Source organism: Penicillium chrysogenum, assembly GCF_028827035.1.
Source record: "Penicillium chrysogenum strain IBT 35668 chromosome Unknown utg000001l_segment0_segment0, whole genome shotgun sequence".
Classification (NCBI taxonomy): Eukaryota; Fungi; Ascomycota; class Eurotiomycetes; order Eurotiales; family Aspergillaceae; genus Penicillium; species Penicillium chrysogenum.
Genome location: NW_026622749.1, coordinates 5,406,181 through 5,427,183, shown reverse-complemented (window position 1 = coordinate 5,427,183; position 21,003 = coordinate 5,406,181). Strand labels below are relative to the sequence as shown.

Sequence of the window (21,003 nt, the reverse complement as noted above, 5' to 3'; positions counted from 1 at the left end):
TTCCCGAATTCGACCCTAAAACTCATTATTCATGCAATAAACCCAATGGTTCCACCAGAAAGACACAATAGAAATAGAGCCAAAAAGATGACGGTCTCCAGAAGAAGCCATCAAGTGGGTGTTATCTAATTGGCGTCGATGATCTCTAAGTCAATAATCGAGTTAGCAAACAAGACATCCGTGGATCTGAATTGAGTGGACATCGAAAGAGCAAGGTGTGTCTTGTCAGCTCCAACTAAAGAGATCCATGAGACCCAGAGATGGCTTCGCTTACCATCCCCGGGAGAGAAACACACGCATTCCAGAAGAAGGCTCCCGTATTACATCAAGGCACACTTGTTGTTCCCAGTTGGTTGTGAGGGATTTTGAGACTTCTCAACCTCTCCTATCATGAGATCAAAGGCCTTCGAAACATTGAAATCAAGGAAGGCACTAGCCTCAGTGAAAGCGCAGTTGAGCTCCTCCGCTAATTGCCGTCCATCATCGAGGGTGACTTGGCGGTGATCGGGCTTGAGATCACTCTTGTTTCCTACTATAACAAGAGGTACATCATCCGCTCCCTACAGGAAAGATTAGATGCTGAATTGTGAGTACTAGTTATGGGAAGGGCGGTAACTGACGAGGTGGTTCAGGATCTTGTCACGAATCACCCGCACCATGTCAAATGACTGGCGCGATGTCACTGAATAGACAATGATATATCCATGAATTCCAATGAAATGTTTGGAGTTCAAGATACTATATTCGTCCTGTAGAATGGTCTCAGCAACCAAGCGGTAATCTCGCACAGAGATCACGTACCTGTCCCGCAGTGTCGACGATCTCGGTTGCATAGTCCTGCCCATTGTGCTTGATAATCCGACTGAATGTGTTCTCAATTGTAGGGTAATAGCTTTCCACGAAGTGGTGCTCGACGAAGCGAACCGTGAGAGATGATTTGCCTGTTAAAAGATAAGTCTTAGATCTTCGCAATTATAACGGTTTGGATTAAAAACAAGGGGCTCTTTCTTACCCACGGACCGACTGCCAACGATTGCGATCTTTCTCTGCTTAGGCGCGGAAGGCATCTTGTGTAGTGCGGTAAGATTCAGCTAAACCACCAATGTGAATGATAGATAATAATGATGATATAGCCGGGTAGACGGTGTCTTTTGATTGATGGAACTGGATCAACGAGGTAATATTCAGAGACAAAATGGCACCTGTTCAGAAACAAGGTCGTCGGGGGGTGGCAAATCCCTCGAAGCATGCGGAGCTCCAACTCCTTGTAACATGCAAACAATGCAAACGGCGGCTTCTCCAACTCCAGGGCTGAGCGTCCTAGAAATAATTGCCTACAACATTGTGTACGTTCTATGTTCTATGATTATCGATTTGTTAATTTTTCATAAAGTGCTGTATGTTACAGAAATTAATAAGTCTCACTTTTTGAAAATTGAGGTTTGGTTTGACCTGAGGTCATTATTCTATGACGACCTTGATCACTGGTGGACATCTATCCATGTGGATATGAATGTGAAAGAACATTCTAGCGTAAATGGTTCAATGAAGATTGACGAGGCAAAGGGGTATCAAAAGCTGCCAACAGACCAAGAAATTCATGTCATCGAGTCTAAAAAAAGCCGGTAGGAAAGACAAAGCGCGCACTGATATGCTGTCAAGCGACACATGTATAGCACGGGACGCCCATTATTGCTCTGCCAGTCGAATCCGAGTGATAAGTTCTTGTAATCTGGACAGAAACCCACTCGCTGGTTGTCCCTGGGTTGGAGAAGTGGAGATTTCTTGTTCAATCTTCTGATGGTATTGCAAGAATTCATCAACGGTAGATATCACCGTTGTTAATCCGTTGGGAGCGAGTGAGCTCTTGATTTTGGACCGAGTCGCAGGATCCAAACTGAGTGTTAGTAAAAGGACAGCCAAATATCCCACAGCAACATTGTGGTGTACTTCCAAGACCGAATGAGCCTAAGCAGATACATTAGTCTAATACGTCGGCAAAAGGGAAACCAAAAAGACAAAATCTCACCGTGGAGATGGAATCAACACGAGTCATGAATAAATGCAAGAGCTGATCAAGGAAAAGCTTTGAGGAATCAGCAGAGTGAAGAAAAATCGATCTTGATGCTTCACTCTGTTCAGTCAGATTGATAAGTGCACCGAGCGCCAATATCACGCTGTCCAGAGAACTATTTGCTTGTCCAAGCGCATCTTCGGTCAAATCACCGAATTTTGCGGAGACAATGCGGACCAGTCCGCCAACCATCTCTGGGGTTGCGAATCTATCGCAGAGGGAGGGGTTGCTGTTGGTGACATTCAAGATAAGTCGAATGTAGAGGAGCTGTATTTGGCCCGCAGTGCCTGACTCTAGACAGAGAAGGCTGTGAAGCTCAGAGAGCGGGTCAAGGATATCCCAATGATCTTTCGTAAACGACTCAGCCAATGCAGTAGAAGATTCCAATATTGAAAAGCCCATGCAAAGAATCTCAGAGCTCTCCGGGTGTATTTTCCCCAACGAAGCACAACGTTGGCCTTCTAACACGAGCGCTTGAACCAACGGTTTCAGAAGAGACTTGGAGAGGCTAGGATTCTCGCCTTTGGTTTGTGTTGTGGACATCGTTGACCTCAGGCAATACAACGCCAGGATGCATGGGGACAGTTTGGACAATGCAGTATCAGGAAACAGCATAGCAGCTATCTGTGGAATAGTGTTCTGAATTGTCTTTTGCAAGGGTCGAGAAAGGCCGCTGGCTTGAGCTCTTGCGGCCACTGGTATATCATCGTGCATGCCCAGTAAAGCGGGTGATGCCTCTTGAAGCTTAGGCCACGCGGAAGTTGCAAGAACATAGGACATATGTCCATCCGATGATCCCAGTGCGTAGGCACAGAAAGCCAAGATGGTAGGAACCACCTGAAGGTCCATAGATAGACAATCCACGAGTCTTTTGTCAAAATTGCATTCGACAAACCGCCGTTTGAGTCCAGTATCCAGAAGCTTACCACACAGCTGGAGGAAGGCATTGCATCGACCCGTCAACGAGTTTTGCGAATCTTCGATGTCCTCAAAGATAGATTCGACAGCACCTCGGTAACGAGCGTTTCCTCCAGCTTGTCTGAGTTCATGAATACTTCGGACAGAGCCATCCTCGTTGGTATCCTCATTTGGCACAATTAAACGAGCGCTGGAAGTAGCCTCATAATTCAACTGACGTTGGACAGATTGAGAGCGGTGTCTCAGGCCCGAGGAAGCATTGTGCGTCGAAAGGTCCTCTGACATAATCAAGTCATCCAAAAAAGAACGCTGGCGTGCATAGGTGACACGGGAACCTCGTAAATGAGATGGTACTGAGGCAGGAGAGTCTTGAATGTGACTTTCGGCAGGACACTCATTCACAGCCGGACTTGGCGATGCTCGATCAGGAGTGGTTGGATCCGGGGGTGGCTGGCTATCAGCGGGACTCTCCAGTGGTGTTTCAACCGCCGGAGATGTTTCAACTGGGCTTTGCGTGATCCCGAGCGAGTCAATCAGTCTCCTTCGACCGGGGGTGACGTTCGCTTTCGTGGCATAGCCCTGGTTGATGTCCGGCGAGCTCTTTCGTATGGACTCTCCATCCCCGAGGCCCTCCGCGGTTGAAACCCCCATTTCGTTCTCGACAGTAGGCACCTTCGTCTGGTTCCGCACAGACCTCCCAGGCCTTGAATATGATGTCGACGCCACGGAGCTTGTTCGCTCATCGGCTTCTAGCTTTTTGGCCAATGGTCTCCGGCCATCGGAACCCCTCTTCCCCATTGGCGGTGACACGTGGTGGACTCCATTCCCTGTCTCGCTTGGCTTCGCTGATCGCTTAGTCGCAGGAACTGCCTTGTTTCCATTAGGGCTATATCGCCTTCGCTTTCTCTGGATCATGGACATCTGTTCATCGTCTGAAGAGGGAAAGTCATACACATTAGCCTCCGTGATGGGTTTTGGTTGTGTAACTCCTCGAGCTGTAGTTGTTTCCGCCGGTCCAGATAGTTGTTTATCTCCATTCTTGTCGCGCTGTAACCTGGTGTAGACTGGTCGTGAGGGACGTGACGAGCTTGGCAAAGGTATTTCTTTAGAAGTTGTTCTAGTGGCAGATGAGCGCACAGGCTTTTCTGTATTCGACGGAGGTTGGCTTTTAGCAGCAGAGCCATAGGTTACGAGTCGTCGATTCCGAGGGTGTGAGTTGTCCATCTTCGGTTCGCAAAGCAGGCAAAACCAGATGCGCGCGTGTTGTTTGATGAATCCGACTGAGAAATCCGGTTCCCAAACGGCAAGAAAGGTATGCTGAAGAGCAATTGGATTAATGGATTGAGTAAAACGTGGTCGTTTCTTGAGACGAAGCCATGTCCTTGCGGCGTTCAATGGAGCTTACACAGGCTCAAAGGGGTGTGGCGCAGTCATCAACGAAGAGACCCTTAGGTGATTGGCAGTCAGAGGTGTAAATTACCAGGTTTCCTTTGAGAAGATGTAATGAAGTAATTAATTCAATTGACAGCATCCGAGGTATGGTCGGGGAGATGATGCAAGTGATAAAGAGGCGGAGGGGGGTGAGATGGGGCAGAATCACCCACTGCGGTATAGCTTCCAGATATAGAAAAAAGATAAGAGGAAAACCCTACATGTTTCCCCGCTTTTGGCTTTGAGACATCCAAAGGTCCCTTACTGTCCTTATATACCCCTCTCTGGACTCTTGCCCTTCAAAGGTACTTCGAACTACTCTGCTGGGTGAACTTCCGGCGCTTCCATATTCTAACATCTCTTTTTCTCTCTTTCTCTAGTCCTACGACCCACACACAGCATCTTTGGGCGCAGCTAAATCATGGCTAGCAAACCAGAGAGCGGTCCCTCTCCTGCGCAGGGCGTTGGTCCTCTGTATCGGCCTGATGGCGAGAAGCCCACTGCGACAGTTTCAAAGGAAGTTTCCTACGACAATGTCCACGTGCTACCTCAAACACCCCAGTTGATTGCTCTCTTGACGTGAGGACCCATTCTCTGCATGGAAGGTCACCCTAGACTCATATTTTGTACCACAAATAGGATGATCAGAGACAAGAGAACCAGCCGTGCTGATTTCATCTTCTATTCCAACCGCATCATTCGGTTGCTGGTGGAGGAAGGCCTGAACCACCTCCCCGTTGTTGAGCAGTCAATCACTACCCCCGTTGGACGGTCCTACCTTGGTGTCAAATTTGAAGGAAAGATCTGCGGTGTGTCTATCATGCGCGCAGGCGAGGCCATGGAACAAGGATTGCGCGACTGCTGCCGATCTGTTCGCATTGGAAAAATTCTCATCCAGCGGGACGAGGAGAGCTGTATGCCCAAACTGTTTTACGATAAGCTTCCTAGTGACATTGCTGATCGATGGGTCCTTCTCCTCGACCCCATGTTTGCAACTGGTGAGTTGAACTTGTTCTACAATGCGTCCGACAACCAAGCTGATTTTTTTTTTCAGGTGGTTCTGCAACTCTGGCAGTGGAGACACTGATCGAGAGAGGTGTTCCTGAACACAGGATCCTCTTCCTCAACCTTATTGCCAGCCCGTCTGGTGTTGCTGAGTTTGCGGAGAGATTCCCTAAACTCCGGGTCGTGACCTCTTTCATTGATCAAGGATTGGATGAGAAGAAGTGAGAATATCGCACTCTTTGGATGTTGTGATTGCCATGCTGACTGATTGATAGGTATATTATCCCCGGCCTGGGAGATTTCGGCGACAGATATTACTCTATGTAAGGCGCTGTTTCTTACCACGTTGAAAGGAGCATCAGTGGTTTTAAAGGTCACCTGGAAAATCTGAGTAATTCAGTATTCCATTATCCATCCATTGCTTGATCTGTTCCAGATGCCATAAGGCACTTCCACTTCCCATACAAGTCACCTCTTCAGAGTTGGCTTGATGGCCGGTAGTGGGGTAAAGGTCTAGATGGGTGAGACACTCCCAAGGTTCTTGGGGTTTAGGATATATGATAAGCATGCGCAACGAGAATATCAAATACCATGTACATACAAGAATCTCACAACTCAATTGTTTTTGATATCGTGCCTTAATGCGCCATTCGCCGTCATCCCATGATCAGTAGTCATCATCATAGCCATCGTCCTGCCCAGTCTCTTCTGGAATAGCCTGCTTGCTGATCCCTCTTTGTCCTAACTGACTTGGGTTCGGTGCGTCATACTGGTTGGCAGTGTCCTTTGCGACTGCGTCACATGCATCTACCCAATCCGAGTATACATCCACGGGGGCAGAGAGATCTTTGAGGAGAATTGAGTTAGTTAGAGCAGTTAGGACTGACGCCTTGGGGTGATTATCATCTCACAATTGATACCAGTTTGGAACTTTTGGCCACAAACTTTGCACGATAGGTCGCCTAGGCCGAGCTTCTTGTCTAACTTGACGACCACAGAGTTCTCATGGTTGCAAAAGAGACAGGAGAATGTGGTAGCAAGAGGCTCCCTCTATGTTTCACAGTCAGTGTTGAGTGCAAAGCTTGGCGACTTGTTATTCATTTACCTTTCGGGGCCCTTGGGGCTTCGAGCTCGACTTCTTGCGCTTGCCCTGTAGAAATAAATCAGCATCTAACCATGGTCGGGGTGGTCGGGACGGTCGGGTAGGGGGAAGCGATAGCACATACCATGCTTTAGTTGACCTGCGGCACAGGATTTGGAATAAAGAAGGGATGAATGAGATGAAAGGTAAAGCAACGAGGAGTGTTGACTCGTAGGCCGCGGCATGGATGCCAAGGCGACTTGCTTAATTGGGATCGGAACAATAATCATCCAGTTTCCGACATATGATGTCAGTTGGCGGCGATTCAAAGCGATCTACATTGTACAATACACTACTTCGTAGAGTGTGTTATATGGAAAGGTCTATGCTGGACTACCTGAAATATTGCGGATTAACGGGGAAAGGGTATTAATTTTGGCAAATCCTGCGAAACTAATCTGATACATTAGCATACAAAGGTACATATGTGCAGTGTACAACTTTTAAAAGGAACAGCTTTAGCGCTAATTGCGTGGGCCCTATTGTAACGACCAGATATCTACTCTGATATGTACTCCGTACCACATTCTATTTAATACAACACAAAACAGTACGGAGTAGCCCGACAGCCCTAGAGTCCACTGGACTGTATGGTAATGACATAAGCCGATGAGGTAATGATCCGACCGCCCGCCCTGGTGGGCCTTTTTTTAATGTTCGATCACATGACCACAGTGAATGACATAATCAGCTAGGGCCCGCGCTCGCTTAGCCGAGTTTTCTGTGGGTTTTCAACCCTCCCAGTCGAGTGTCGAAACCCTCTGAGCGCGCGGTGCGATACCTTTGTCTGTCTTCCAACAACACACAGATAACTCGCAATCATGGCTGTTGGAAAGTAAGCGCCCTATTCTTCATCCTTTTTCTGCTTTCAATTTATCGAATTAATTGCGCATCTACGACTTCCATTGAATTCACGAACACACGGCTAATCCTCATCGTTCAGGAACAAGCGCCTATCTAAGGGTAAGAAGGGTATCAAGAAGCGCACAGTCGACCCCTTCACTCGCAAGGACGAGTACTCTGTGAAGGTATGTTCTATTCGTTTCATTGTCCCATGTGCAATGCTAATCGTCTCGACAGGCTCCCTCCACCTTCCAGACCCGCGAGTATGCACACCACCCGAATCGAATATGGCGAATTTGAGTTGGATTGGCTAACGGAATTATCAGTGTCGGCAAGACTCTGGTCAACCGCACCAGCGGTCTGAAGAACGCCAACGACTCCCTCAAGGGCCGTATCTTCGAGGTCTCCCTCGCCGACCTCCAGAACGATGAGGACCACGCCTTCCGCAAGGTCAAGCTCCGCGTCGACGAGATCCAGGGCAAGAACTGCCTGACCAACTTCCACGGTCTCGACTTCACCACCGACAAGCTCCGTTCCCTTGTCCGCAAGTGGCAGTCCCTGATTGAGGCCAACATCACCGTGAAGACCACTGATGACTACCTCCTCCGCCTGTTCGCCATTGCCTTCACCAAGAGACGCCCCAACCAGATCAAGAAGACCACCTACGCCCGCTCGTCTCAGATCCGTGCCATCCGCAAGAAGATGACCGAGATCATCCAGCGCGAGGCTTCCACCTGCACCCTGTCTCAGCTCACCCACAAGCTCATCCCCGAGGTTATTGGACGTGAGATCGAGAAGTCCACCCAGGGCATCTACCCCCTGCAGAATGTTCGTTTTTCACCCTAAGACTGGAGACTTGGATATATATTCGGATTTTCTAACACATGTCTACAGGTCCACATTCGCAAGGTTAAGCTCCTCAAGTCGCCCAAGTTCGACCTCGGTGCTCTCCTCGCTCTGCACGGAGAGTCCGCGACTGATGACAAGGGACAGAAGGTTGAGCGGGAGTTCAAGGAGACCGTCCTCGAGAGTGTTTAAAGGTTATGTCAATGAAGTGGTGTCACGTACTGGTCAGCCGGGGCAAATTGTCTTCTGGTCATAGGAAAAGAAAAAAGTTCAAACGTGTATGACAGATTTGAACTGGCGTTTGGCTACGCGTTGCCAGTCTAGACATGATCCCAAAAATTCAAGGGTAGTAGTTCATTCATGTTCAATTCTCTCCAGTCTGCTACCGTGTAGTGAGGTGCAAGGTGAAGATGTACATATAGTCCCACACCTGCTTGTTCGAGGGCGTGATGCTTGGTCCAACTAGATGCCGCTATTACCAGCTTCGTCCATCTACCTCATTCGCCCCCCATAATACAGTTACTCGGTTCATCTTCCGTGTGTCTAGTGCCAAATGTGGAGAGCGACGACGGGTCAGTTCTAGCCCTTTCATCAGTCTGATTTTGCTCTTTCAAGTAAAGGAAAGATCGCCGTTGTAGTTCTATGTGCTATGTCCCAAAGTTATGACAGATATATACGTTACATACAACAGCACTTCCATCTATCCCTAGAGGATTAACTAACTATTCAAGGTCTTAAGCCCGAAGAATAAGGGGGAAATGCATTAAAGTGGATGTAGGTTTGAAGCTATTCATTGGTGGCCTTAGACCACATTCATTGCATGTAAATAGGTTTGATAGGATGAGTGCCTCCTAGCTTGCTCCGCTCTCTCACTTCTCAGCCGTGAAATTCTCCGCTAGGCTCGAAGGGACTTAGTCCCCGGAGGTGCTAATTGAGGTCATTCTGGGGCAATTAGACACAAGTCCTGAAATAGTTACTGCCAGTCTTTCATACCTAATAATTGTTGCTGGGGGCAACTACTTGTGCAGCAGTGATAGTTGTGTTTTGCGTGTCAAGTATAAGTTGAGCATGTCATGCACTACGTATTTGAGGATATCTCTCAAGCTTCGGCATCCATCTTCCGAATGTTGAATCCCTCCATCGCCCACGGATTTCGTATGGTACTGGGGAAAGACAAAGATATAACTCTAATATATTCAAAATAGCATACAGTGCTGGAGAAGCTTTACTTATAATACTATCACGCATAATAAAGCGTCATCCGTACAAAATATATAACCTTTAGATTCTAACGGCTGCAGACGCAAGTAGGTTCTAGTAGGCTACACAAACAACTGTTCATTACTGGACTTAGTTATGAATTCTTTCGTACTCTGTCGAATTGACATGCTAGATACTCTCATAGTGGTGTCACAATCCCTCGAGGCAATTCCTCGGCCTTGAGTATTAACAATTGGCAAATGAAAGTAAAGAAAGAAACACCTGCCTCTTCTCTTTTCATTAAATACTACCTAGGTAGATGTTTTATATCTATACCTACCTAGGTACATATGTAGGTAATGCTATAAAAGGAAATAAGGTTGGTGGAGCCCCCATTAGGCCAAACCCCCGCACTCTCTCTAGGTATGAGGTCACGAGTCTTACCCCCTTGGATTGCATGATACCTTCTCCTGTCTCGTTTTGTTTTTCCTCTTTTCATCTCTTCTGGGACACAATTCATCATCTTCCATCACATCAAACATCCACATTGACACCAAGTAAGCATTCATCCCATGTCTATATACTTCTATTCCTTGGCATCAAGCTGTATACACTTGCCATCTCAATCCACCAATGGCCATCCTATTAACATGAAATCCAACTCTTAGTGACTCGCTCGCACAAATCCAACGACCGTGAACACCAGGCCGAGGGCATGATGGGTACCCGTGAAAATATACCACGCTACTTTGCGAAATCCGGTCCAACTGACGCTGATCCTCGCAAGACAAAGAAGGACGGGGGTGGCAAAGGCAATTGGTAATCAGTGCACATCAGAATCATGTGTGTTCATCTGATTAATACTTGAATTGCTATAGGGGTCGGTCCGGCGAGGAAATGCAGGACACTGACTATTCGTTCGCCAATGCTAGGCGTCGGTCCAACAGTAGCACCCAGGGCCTGGCCGACTTCAACACCAAGTTTGAGGCTTTTGAACCCGAGCCTGTGTTCGAGGAAGAGGCCTTTGATGGCGCAGACATGACTGCCGGAAATGATAATACCGTGACCAAGGTCGAGAGTGCCAGTAGCAACGGTAGTCAGGCTGATCATGATGGAAGAAAGTATTAGGGAGTCTCGGCTACCGCTGTGGCGACTTGATCTTCCTCCAATCACTGGATGTCAAGTAAGTCGGAAGATGAACATGACAACAAACGGGGGCCATGACTCGGTGACCCGGGGAACCAATATTTATTGTATGAGAGTATGAGGAAACAAGCTAAATCAACGCATTTCATATTTCACATCGCAAGAACAGGTTCTCTGATCAAGCACAACGTAGCTTGGGGTTTACTGAAGGCCTGGATAATAGAAATATCTCCTGAGATTTCATACATACAACATATTATGACCCATTGGTCACTGGATAATCGAGAAACAGTATTGAAAACGCCGCCATTTCATCCGCAACCCACGTCAATTGTAGAGAAAATTCAATCATTTGCTCCACCAACTTCACCGTCAATCATAGGCGGTCTATTCGGGGGTGATATGTGGACCTCAGCGGTTTCCCGGAGGTTTTGGAACCAGAAATCAAGCTTCCCAACCTCAATGCACTGGCGCAAAATATCATTTTCGGTCTGAAGATCGGACGCCACACGAGATTTTTGCTCAGGGCGGAACCGTGACACGAGAATGTCGGAATCGGAATCGGTCATCAGAGCCTCCGCGGGTGAGAGAGGTGTGTAAAGAGAGTGCAGACCAGCATTTCGAGGTTCTAGACATGGTACGCTGGTTAGCTCAATAGTCCAAGTGTTTATGTTGGGAACAAAGTCACCTTCCAAGCATGCAGTTAGTGATCGGTAGAGCGTGGTGTCAGCGACCAAGTTGGATGCATTGCCGTTGGGTCCCTCAGCAGCTTTTCCTCGAGCCACCCAATCATCTTTGATCAAGCACCGTCGCCAGATCAATCTCCGTAAAGCCGTGAGATAGGACGGGTCTCGCTGGCCATAGCGTCCATAGTCAAGAACCTGCAACGCAAGATGGAACTCGCTTCGCACAAGCTCGCCCTCGGTATCATCTGCGAGCTGAGCAGGGCCCATCAACGTCAAGATATCAATCAGGCCATCGGCACCGACAACCTGCCTTTCGATCAAGGTAAAGAGAGCGTCGCTCAAGATTTCATGAAGCGATGGCCGATCTTCGAAGATATGTTCTCCATACTGATCGAGAACTAGCTCGAGTTCTGCCTTTCGGTCAATGGCGCCCTGCAGGATAGGCTGGATGTGGGAATAGAGGATGTCTTGGATCCCATCGACCTCAACATAGTCATCAAGACGCTTCACATCCTCTTGCAAGGTAGAAGCCACAACGGGAGAATCCATTCGCTCCTTCGTCGCTAGTTTGCCTAGCTTGGCTAGCGAGATCTCTACACGGTGGCTCCACAAGTCTTTCTCACTGCCAATCGCTAGGTCTTCTAATGAGGTTGCGGCAGTGTCATAGTCGTCTTCACCGATGACATCGTTAATCCAGCTTAGGCGAGAATATGCGGGGTTGCTTCGAAGGAATCGAGTGACGGCAGATTGGTATTTTCGCATCGTAAACAGCGTGCCTGGGTAACCCATCGCGATTTGCCGGGAGAAGTATGCATCCGCCCATATGTCACCAAACTTGTCGAAATACTTGGCGATCAATTGGTCGGCATCGATATCAGTTTGATTTGTGGAAACATCACTCGGGGGTTGCGGGTGTTGAGTTGCCTTTTGGTCTTGAAGCTCGATGATCAACTCGACCAACGCTCCCATGTCTCGGAAGCTTTCTGCTAACTCGACAGCATCGGCAAGATGGTCGATACCAGCCAGCTTGAAGAGTTGCCATTTGCGGTCTTCGACATGGGCCTGCTCAATCGAGACACTCTCATCCATTAGTTTGGGATCTCCTTGCGCAGAAAGCCATCGAGTCCGCTCGAGATGCATCTGACCGATTACGCGAAGGTGTCGATAGCTGTTTTTCGCAACTTGATTCAAAACATGCGTGTCGGGGGCATCTGCAGCCGATGCGGGTGTTTTCCATGACCGGCAACTATCCAGTTCCAAGTCGAGTAAATGCCCTGCTTCAGAGTAACCAACACCTCTCGATGTCCAGAACTCGGGAAGATCCTCGTACCCATCGGAAAGCACACCATCCTCCAGGAAGTCTCCACGAAGACCATAAAGCGCAACGTGCTCATCACGATACCGGAAAGCAGTTTCAGTTACCGCCAGAAACAGCTCACTGGCCGCCAGAATCTTTTCTGACAATGTACGGGCAGGGTTGGAAGTGTTGCTTCGACCGAGCTTGATTGCGTTCTTGATCCATGGGATGATATGCTCCATGCGGTAAGAGTCTCTCAGGAACCATTGACGCACCGGATCGGTCTCTCCCTGTTGGGGGTTGATTGGAGTCTTGAATTTATCATGCATGGACGCAATGACATGACTGAGGAAAGGCCCCTCTTCTCCATTTTTGATCTTACAGGCCTCTTGAACCTTCCACATAGCTCTTTGTGCTGCAATTTTCTCCGCAGCCCACAGCAACTCCCACCTTGCCGGTCGACTCAAAGGATTGCCTTGACGTGATAGTAACGAGGCAAGATCGTCCAGTGCCTTTGCTCTCAAGCGGAGATTTTGTTCTAGTGAAATAGCAGTGGTGGGAATGAAGCGAGTCTCTGACTGGAGTAGCTCCCTGCAGATTTCCAAAGATGCTTGCTCCATTTCTGATGGAGGGAAGTTCAAGTCTCCTTCGCTGGATAAGTTCAACGGATTCTTTGCCATGGTCCCAAAGAAAACCGCCTGTTCAAGCTTGTGCTTTGCTGTGACTTGAGGCTCGTCGACATCTTGTTCGATGCCAGGACGAGGGAGTACCGTCACACGAATTACACCGAAATTACGAAGCATAAGCACACACGCTGCGCAAGGCGAATCGTTCGATTGGTCCTCTGACATGGACCCCAGGATTTCGTGGTCTGTACCAGAGCGCAAGTGAATCGTATCTTGGAAAGGCAGAGGCAACTTGTTGGAATCGAGAAGCAGTTGTGAGGATGGACTCTCTTCGACACTTGTCAACGACAGGATAACAAGAGACTGGCCAATAAGGATGAAAGCCGTTTCTTCTGGCTTCGGCACAAATATCTTGGGTTTCGAAGTTTCGAGCTGAGAAGCAGGAATATGGCGAAGATCCACGGCATGCGTTGACATAACACGAGATTCATTGCCAGACAGATGAACTTGAGCCACGAATAGCGCCCTTGTTTCTAACCATTGTGGCGATCTGACAACCAGAAAGAGGCGCCAGGACCCATCGGAAAGTTGCACAGCATCGTCGGAAGACTGCAGGGTAGAGAACGCAAAGTCCGCGACTTTGAGCTCCGTATCGTTTGTCGGTTGCGCGTGATATTCGGGGAGGGCCGCCAGGATTTCTTCCTTGAGGTCATATCGTTTTTTGAGCGTGTTTCCGTGGTTCCAATGCGTGTCCCATATCTCAACCAATCCGGTCGAAGTTGCAATAATGACATCTCGCTGGCCGCGTTGGTGAGAACCACCGGCCCGAACAGCAGTGACCTCCTTTCTCCATGACCCGCCTGCAAAGACATTCTTGAGACCCCCGAAAATTCCACCGCCTCCAGTCCCTGCGGTGCTTCTGAGGAAATTAACGAGCACGGAAGGTTTTCCTTGGGGGTCCCGCAGGGTGATGTGTGCTACTCGTCCGGACGAGAACGTAACGATGATGCCCGAAGGCTCCCCATTGAGTATATCCGTGGCATACTCGCCGGAAAGCATGCCAGGGGTGGATCCTTGGATGCCATTCTGCTTTTGTCTGGATAAACCCAGTGACGCGGCACTGGACACAGTCTCCCAGTAAACGACTTTTCCTGTAGAAGGGATAATCACCAAGAGACCGGGGTGGTCACCTGTGGCCGTGGATAATAGAACTCCGAGCGGGACGGCACCCTTGGGATCTCTGCAAGACTCCGGAATCGATACCGTGAACGTCTCCGACGGAGACGGGGATGAGGCGGGCGCGGAATATGGCCACACGATGGCATGCGAGCGGGTCAAAGCTAATGCGTGGTCATGACCAGGTCCGAAAAAGCACTTGAGGGGTTCTGCGTTCAGAGGGTGAGTGTCAACAAATCGCAAACCAAGGTGAGAAAAAGCTATAGAATTTGAGATACCTGATTGTAAGCCGCGAATTTGATCTGGCAAGGACGGCAGCTGATCCACTGTGTAAAAATCGGTGCTTGACTTTGAACCCAGCAAGTTAGCAGTTTGGACTTGAGAGTCTGAAGGAACGCGCAAAGATATGAAGTAACCCACCAGAACGACTGTCCCCTCGTTATTGTTTCCAGACACATCGCCTTGTTTCACAACACGGGTCGATAGATGCAACTCGCTCATTTGATCCGTAGGGGGCAATATCGCCGTTTGGCGTAGTGGGTGTTGCTAATTTTGCGAGCTCACGTCCCAGGTTGGTATCGGAAGGGGATTCATCTGGGCGTCGCAGGACAGAGCGTTGTCTCTTGGCCTTTGGTGGTTTGACAGAGTCATCTGAGCTCGTTCGCTGGCGTCGACGAGTATTGCGACCACCGGCTTTAGGGACGAACATTTTCAGTATGTACGCAACCTGTAGTCGCGAACACACGCTAGCCGACGAAAGCTTCGAAAATTGTTGACCCTTGGGGGTCGGATTCACTCTTCAAGGTTGACGCAAGGTCGGAGAGGAGAGAATGAGAAAAGGAAAGAGAGGAGAGAGCTCTCCCAAGAAGATGGGTTCGAATTGGAGCACAGTGATAGCAGCGATAGGGTTGGTCAATAACAATCGAGGATGTTTGTCCGAAGGCGGTGAGAAAATAACCATATTGTACAGGAACATGAATGTGTAAGTTACATGTACTGTATACACCACATGTGCATATATTATACTACATTCCACTGTGTACAATGTACATAGAGAGTATTCTAGATTTGTATCTCAAAGGCAAATAACAATTAAGTTGACTCCGGAATATATGATTTGACCCTATTCTACTCATTGAAATGCGGGGCTCTGCAATACTTGGCTAATCATTGGTATAAAGCAAATACCAATAGGATACATACAATAGTACATATGTATTCAGCTGTATTGCGTGAGATTAAAGTATGTAGGTGAGCACATGTATATTGTTGATTGCTCTCAGAATACGAACAGAATGGTATGGCATATAATGACTGTTTACGCTCTAAATATGGGGTTCTAGTCTACATATGTACATATGTAGGTGTACATAACAATTGACGGGGAAGTCTTTTTGTACCCGATTACCCCGAAAATTGGAGCTCACGTGAATCCCACATCCAACCCCACACGGCCCCAGGGAGGTCACTACTCCCTTAATAAACACTAGCATGGACTGAAGAACAACATTCACTCCATGGGATAACGTATCTCACCCTCACGACACGGATAGCCACAATGCTCATATGTTGTGTTGATACGGTCAAGATCAAGGCCCCCAAGGGTTGCTTAGGGCTGCAACTATAGAGAAGATGCTCTCACGCTTACACCCCAGAGGTCACCTCCGACAAAGGTCCATTGTGCATGTCACGCTGCAAGTTTTGGCTACACGTTCAAGGCCGACAAATCCTAATCTCCTGCCCTCCAGACGAGACCTGCACACAGCCCTCTTTTTCCCAGGTTTGTATCACCTCTCCCCCCCTCTTTTACCTCTGGACCTCAAATGACCGCTAATACACACGATAGGACATGGAGTCCAAAGGGTTGGCATGGCCAACAGCTGGATTGAAAGCTTTCCCAACACAGCGGCTAAGGTTTTGGACGAGATGGACAGCACCCTCGGGTTCAAACTATCCAGCATTATATCCGATGGCCCCAACTCCAAGCTCAACAAAACGGAAAATTCACAGCCCGCAGTTATGGCAATCTCAGTTCTGATACTTCGTATCCTGGAGCAGGAGTTCGGATTCAACACTAAATCTCGAGTTGATGTTACGCTTGGGCATAGCCTCGGGGAGTTCTCCGCATTGGTTGCCGGGGGCTATCTTGAATTCGGGGACGCTTTGAAATTAGTTCGTGGTCGCGCTGAAATGATGGCCCGGTGTACACGCCAGTTGAGCGAGCAATCTGGGGAAACATATGGCATGGTTGCACTTCTCTGTGAACCGGAGCACCTGGAAGGTTTGCTTCGAACGGTCCAGGATTTTGTTGGCCCCGAATCACCGGGTATTGAAATCGACAGGGATAATCGTGTCCCATTAATCCAACAAGTGGTGGTCGCAAACATCAACTCGAAAAATCAAATCGTGCTAAGCGGTAGTCTTGACCGAATCAAAATCCTTCTGGTCCAAATGCGTCAATTTGGAGGTCACGACCCGCGGGCTGTCAGACTGAAAAGTGACAGCCCGTTTCATAGCCCTGCTATGGCGCTAGCTGCGGATTATATGAGAGATGCCGTCGAGAACATCAACATCACATTCCCGGCATCAATCCCATGCATATCGAATGTTTCTGCCTTACCTTTCCAGTCCAAGGAAGACATCAGGGATCTCCTCTCAAGACAGTGTATTGAGACAGTGAGATGGTGGGACAGCATTCGCTATCTTCATCAGGAACGAGGCGTGAGGCGGTGGATCGGAATCGGGCCAGGAAAGGTCGGCAGGAATTTGGTTGGCAAAGAGGTCGGAAGAGTCAACACCAAAGGTGGTGGTGTATGGGCTGTTTGCGACCCACGTGAAATGTCAGAGATCATGGTTGCCTTGGAGCAGACTGAAGCCGAAACTGGAGACACCCAGCCCGAATTAGCAGGATGACCACATGATCATCTTCTTGCTGTCTGTTCTATTCTATTCAGCTCATGACTTATGCTGCATACGAAATAGGTATCCAAAGTAGCTTAGTAACTGAAGAAATAATATGGCTATTATCCGAATGTTCGGTGAGATTGTTGCTGTCTAATAAGAATGTAAGCTGGGGAAACTGGTTGACCTGGGTTTTATATGTATCAGGTTGGTACTCTCTCTACAGAGAAGAACCTGGAGCCCACGAATCCCCGATACGTTTAACATCCGCAATGAACTTTTTGTTAGAGATTGGCTGGCAAGCGGACAAAGAAGACGCTGTATTCCCGGGAATGGGTACGTGGTCATCGGGGGAATAGAATGGATTCTGCAAAAGCTGAATATATGCACTCTGTAATGCGCGGAATGCCTGTATGAAATAATTAGGGGATGGGTACTTTCGGTGGAAAAGCATTCGCGAGATATAGAGGGAAAACACACAGGCTTCACATCAGAATCTCTCAAGCCATTGATCGCAGCGCCTGCTTGCTTTCCAGCGCTGGCCTCTTCCTGGCCGAATAAATCCACAATTATCAACAGTTTTACTCCCGTGGTCGTCAACCATCCATAGGCTGCAAGTCGTTCGTCAATTGCATGTAAGAGGCCTAGATCCTGATCAATGGATGTTTGTTTGCACCGGATGTCGAAAATGTCGAGGCAGGAGTTCAGTAAGAAGGAAAATTCGATAGTGGAATCTGAATACGGGGGAAACAGGGAAATGTGAAGAGGGTTATCCTGCAACCGAGTTAGCACGGACAGTTCCAGAGAGACAAGATGGTAGGGATGCGTACTGCTTTCCCAATCATGCCAATGCAGGCAATTCTGGGACCCGCCATTTCCGTAATAGCTCTTGAGGTAGCAATGTATGCGGACTGGGCGCGACCACTTCGGCTCTTTGGAGTTTAGGACTGATTCCCTTGTCTGGACACTGTGATCAGGTGGAAGTTCTAGTCTGGGTAGTGTATTATCTCTGCATGTCGTGCCCACAATGCCCTGGAGTTGAGTAACCCTTTCAAGGGACAGGTACTTTGCAAAAGTGTAGACAGTAGCGGAGTGGTTGTCCCAATCCCCCGCGGCAATGGGGAGACGCGTTCAGGCATGAAGGCAGCAAAAGGAGCTCACTATGTAACTGAGAGCCAATGACCACACAGGCAATTCGATTTACGAGCATCTCACCGCCTTTACCATACCGGTTTCCATGACTGAAAAATACAGCCACTGAGCCAATGATCTTGGAGGTAATAGCTTACATCATCCCTCCCAAACGGTCGGTATACATCATCTTCTTCCACTCTGGAATCGGAACCTTTTTGGGGTTCTCCTTGTCTTGCAGTTACCCGGAGCCCGCCACCTGTGCCCTCTTGTAATTCTATATTACCTGTCGTCACTGGCCGAGGCTGCAATCACCTTGTCTCTTTATCCTCCCGATCACGACCTTTCATTCTAGTTACTCTCCACCGAAGAGACTTTTCTCAAAATGTTTCCGATGGCGAAGCCCGCCATCTCTGGCGCTCTGTCCGGTAGGGATCTTCTTCGTCCCATCGACAATGTCAATTCACTAACCAAAAATCAGCTGCGCGACCCCGTTTCGTTGCCTCTCTCCCGCGTGCCCAACCCTTGGCGGCCCTCTCGACCTCGTCAATCAAATCAGCGACAGCGCTCGAGCGTCAACCATCAGCGAGCGCCCAGCAATTGACCGCGTCGGGCAAGGCTCGCCGAGAGGTGCCTTTGCCTAGTCAGGAGAAGAAGGAGGGTGCTATGCAATATGCCTTGTTCGTTTACTCTCAACGGGTTTAATCTTATGCGCCTCGAACTCCCACTGACCTTACATTACTCAGGACCACTCTCGATCAGATTGCCAATTGGGCTCGTCAAAGCTCTTTGTGGCCCATGACTTTCGGTCTTGCATGCTGCGCCGTGGAGATGATGCACCTTTCTACCCCCCGTTACGACCAGGATCGTCTTGGAATCATTTTCCGTGCTTCTCCGCGTCAGTCCGATGTTATGATTGTGGCCGGTACATTGACGAACAAGATGGCCCCTGCTCTGCGTCAGGTTTATGATCAAATGCCCGACCCCCGGTGGGTTATCAGTATGGGCAGTTGTGCCAACGGTGGTGGCTACTACCACTACAGTTACTCGGTCGTGCGGGGCTGTGACCGGGTTGTGCCGGTCGATATCTACGTGCCTGGATGTAAGCATTTCCTCCTCCCTCGCGCTTGCGCTGTTGCAATTGACTAATAAAACCAAAGGCCCACCCACTTCTGAGGCACTGATGTACGGTATCTTCCAGCTGCAGAAGAAGATGAGACACACCAGAATCACACGCATGTGGTACCGCCGTTAGTCTCTAAAACCAATGATATGGTGGACTATTTTCTTGCGTCTTCAGTCATAGTGCATGGTAAACTTAAGTGACTCAACCTGACCGCCGTGGAGTTTTTATGTGTCTTTTTACTTTGTATATCAATATCAAGCTTCAGGGTCTGATATTTTGTTTTTACTCTCACTCTGATTGGTCTGTTCCCTTTTTTGCCTGTCAGAATATCCATTCAAAAGAATTCAAATAAATGTCTCATATACTGGCTTTAATAAACTTACGTGTGTCGCTCTGTGTACAGAGCGGGTTTTAGGCGGCGGTCACAATTTGAGCCTTCGCCGCAGAAATTCCTTCATCGACCGCATGGATGGTGTTCTGGATAGCAGTTGTCACGATCCGGCTTCCTCCTGCTGCTCCCATGATAAAGAATAGCCTCCAATCCGAGTGGGTCATGACAGTGGCCGCTTCCCAGGTCGGATGTAATTGGATGGCGCGGGAATATCTCCAAGGCGTTGGAAGAGCCGGGGATGGAGAAGTCTAGAATATGAGGGTCAACATTGTATAAAGTAGGGAGCATTGGTTAAAGGGCTTCCATTGATCCCGTTATTCAATATTATTGTCACGACACGCACTATATATATCGGAGCCTGGAATATCTGAGCGTTACGCTCAGATATAGTGGTCTTTTGGCCTAGTGTGTAACTCGCCAGTCCAGGGGCAGGTTGTAACAATTATCCTTGTTACTGGAATTGTCAACTGGCTTCCAAAGAGCAAGTTGATTGTAATGGTGATGGACATAGCCAATTCTCGGTTACCAGCTGCGGCTATGTGGGATGTTCGGGGACTTCACCTGTCAGCAGCCTGAATCCATCTGAGGAATAAGTGAGCTTACATATCAAGTCTTTCAATCCCTTCCGGACCATATGCAGACACGCTTAGAGTGTGGGGATCTGAGATATCCCCACGAATTGCGTCTATAGTGGGCTGCCTCAACATGCCCTTTTTTGGTATGGGCTCATCCCTTCAACCAAGGAAGGATCGCCCAGATTGGCCCACTATTAACTGCAATTCAGACGTATGCCATCTCCAATGCCAAATCGAATTGCTTTATCCATTGTGTGGATGCTAAGGTGCACGGGGGACGAGGAAGTTTCCGTAAGTGTTTAATATCATTTGAACACTCCTAGAGGAGATTTCACTAAATGGGGCCGTTGTGCTGGTGACCTGGAAGCTATAGTAGTCAATTTGTGGTATTCCGGATAGCCACTGAACTGTTTCTCAAGTCGTCTTGCAGCCTGAATGGTATTGATTGTACTCTCTGCAACAGGTTTGGTATAGAAAGCATATGGCCCTT

General features: G+C 48.5%; 10 protein-coding genes across 10 annotated transcripts; 5 read left to right on the top strand and 5 right to left on the bottom strand.

The window, feature by feature from the left end:
* Window positions 1–320: 320 nt before the first annotated feature.
* Window positions 321–1,067, bottom strand: rhbA (Rheb family small GTPase rhbA; the record flags this gene model as incomplete). The annotated part of the gene is made up of 4 exons (XM_056707905.1): window positions 321–560; window positions 621–749; window positions 802–941; window positions 1,013–1,067. The coding sequence occupies 4 exons, from the start codon at window positions 1,065–1,067 to the stop codon at window positions 321–323; spliced, it is 564 nt and encodes a 187-aa protein (XP_056572207.1).
* Window positions 1,068–1,689: 622 nt separating this feature from the next.
* Window positions 1,690–4,216, bottom strand: N7489_002149 (WAPL family protein; the record flags this gene model as incomplete). Its single annotated transcript, XM_056707904.1, has 2 exons — window positions 1,690–1,968; window positions 2,030–4,216. 2 exons carry the CDS (start codon window positions 4,214–4,216, stop codon window positions 1,690–1,692), a joined length of 2,466 nt encoding a protein of 821 aa, XP_056572206.1.
* Window positions 4,217–4,844: 628 nt separating this feature from the next.
* Window positions 4,845–5,789, top strand: N7489_002148 (uracil phosphoribosyltransferase; the record flags this gene model as incomplete). The annotated part of the gene is made up of 4 exons (XM_056707903.1): window positions 4,845–5,002; window positions 5,063–5,421; window positions 5,478–5,649; window positions 5,704–5,789. The coding sequence occupies 4 exons, from the start codon at window positions 4,845–4,847 to the stop codon at window positions 5,753–5,755; spliced, it is 741 nt and encodes a 246-aa protein (XP_056572205.1). The 3' UTR covers window positions 5,756–5,789.
* Window positions 5,790–6,095: 306 nt separating this feature from the next.
* Window positions 6,096–6,844, bottom strand: N7489_002147 (transcription elongation factor 1 family protein; the record flags this gene model as incomplete). Its single annotated transcript, XM_056707902.1, has 4 exons — window positions 6,096–6,274; window positions 6,340–6,478; window positions 6,534–6,598; window positions 6,655–6,844. Coding segments are annotated over 4 exons (573 nt in total), but the record flags the coding sequence as incomplete, so codon positions are not given.
* A 546-nt stretch (window positions 6,845–7,390) lies between these two features.
* On the top strand, window positions 7,391–8,450 carry rps1 (40S ribosomal protein eS1; the record flags this gene model as incomplete). The annotated part of the gene is made up of 5 exons (XM_056707901.1): window positions 7,391–7,404; window positions 7,513–7,597; window positions 7,650–7,675; window positions 7,739–8,240; window positions 8,307–8,450. 5 exons carry the CDS (start codon window positions 7,391–7,393, stop codon window positions 8,448–8,450), a joined length of 771 nt encoding a protein of 256 aa, XP_056572203.1.
* Window positions 8,451–9,915: 1,465 nt separating this feature from the next.
* Window positions 9,916–10,586, top strand: N7489_002145 (uncharacterized protein; the record flags this gene model as incomplete). The annotated part of the gene is made up of 3 exons (XM_056707900.1): window positions 9,916–10,015; window positions 10,127–10,277; window positions 10,337–10,586. 3 exons carry the CDS (start codon window positions 9,916–9,918, stop codon window positions 10,584–10,586), a joined length of 501 nt encoding a protein of 166 aa, XP_056572202.1.
* Window positions 10,587–10,948: 362 nt separating this feature from the next.
* On the bottom strand, window positions 10,949–15,098 carry N7489_002144 (putative nuclear pore complex subunit Nup133; the record flags this gene model as incomplete). Its single annotated transcript, XM_056707899.1, has 4 exons — window positions 10,949–14,598; window positions 14,668–14,737; window positions 14,810–14,850; window positions 14,954–15,098. 4 exons carry the CDS (start codon window positions 15,096–15,098, stop codon window positions 10,949–10,951), a joined length of 3,906 nt encoding a protein of 1,301 aa, XP_056572201.1.
* A 1,160-nt stretch (window positions 15,099–16,258) lies between these two features.
* On the top strand, window positions 16,259–17,302 carry N7489_002143 (ACP S-malonyltransferase; the record flags this gene model as incomplete). The annotated part of the gene is made up of 1 exon (XM_056707898.1): window positions 16,259–17,302. The coding sequence occupies one exon, from the start codon at window positions 16,259–16,261 to the stop codon at window positions 17,300–17,302; it is 1,044 nt and encodes a 347-aa protein (XP_056572200.1).
* Window positions 17,303–17,510: 208 nt separating this feature from the next.
* N7489_002142 (uncharacterized protein) lies at window positions 17,511–18,165 on the bottom strand (the record flags this gene model as incomplete). Its single annotated transcript, XM_056707897.1, has 3 exons — window positions 17,511–17,699; window positions 17,771–18,064; window positions 18,121–18,165. 3 exons carry the CDS (start codon window positions 18,163–18,165, stop codon window positions 17,511–17,513), a joined length of 528 nt encoding a protein of 175 aa, XP_056572199.1.
* A 641-nt stretch (window positions 18,166–18,806) lies between these two features.
* On the top strand, window positions 18,807–19,676 carry N7489_002141 (NuoB/complex I 20 kDa subunit family protein; the record flags this gene model as incomplete). The annotated part of the gene is made up of 4 exons (XM_056707896.1): window positions 18,807–18,849; window positions 18,903–19,101; window positions 19,168–19,523; window positions 19,582–19,676. The coding sequence occupies 4 exons, from the start codon at window positions 18,807–18,809 to the stop codon at window positions 19,674–19,676; spliced, it is 693 nt and encodes a 230-aa protein (XP_056572198.1).
* Window positions 19,677–21,003: the final 1,327 nt, after the last annotated feature.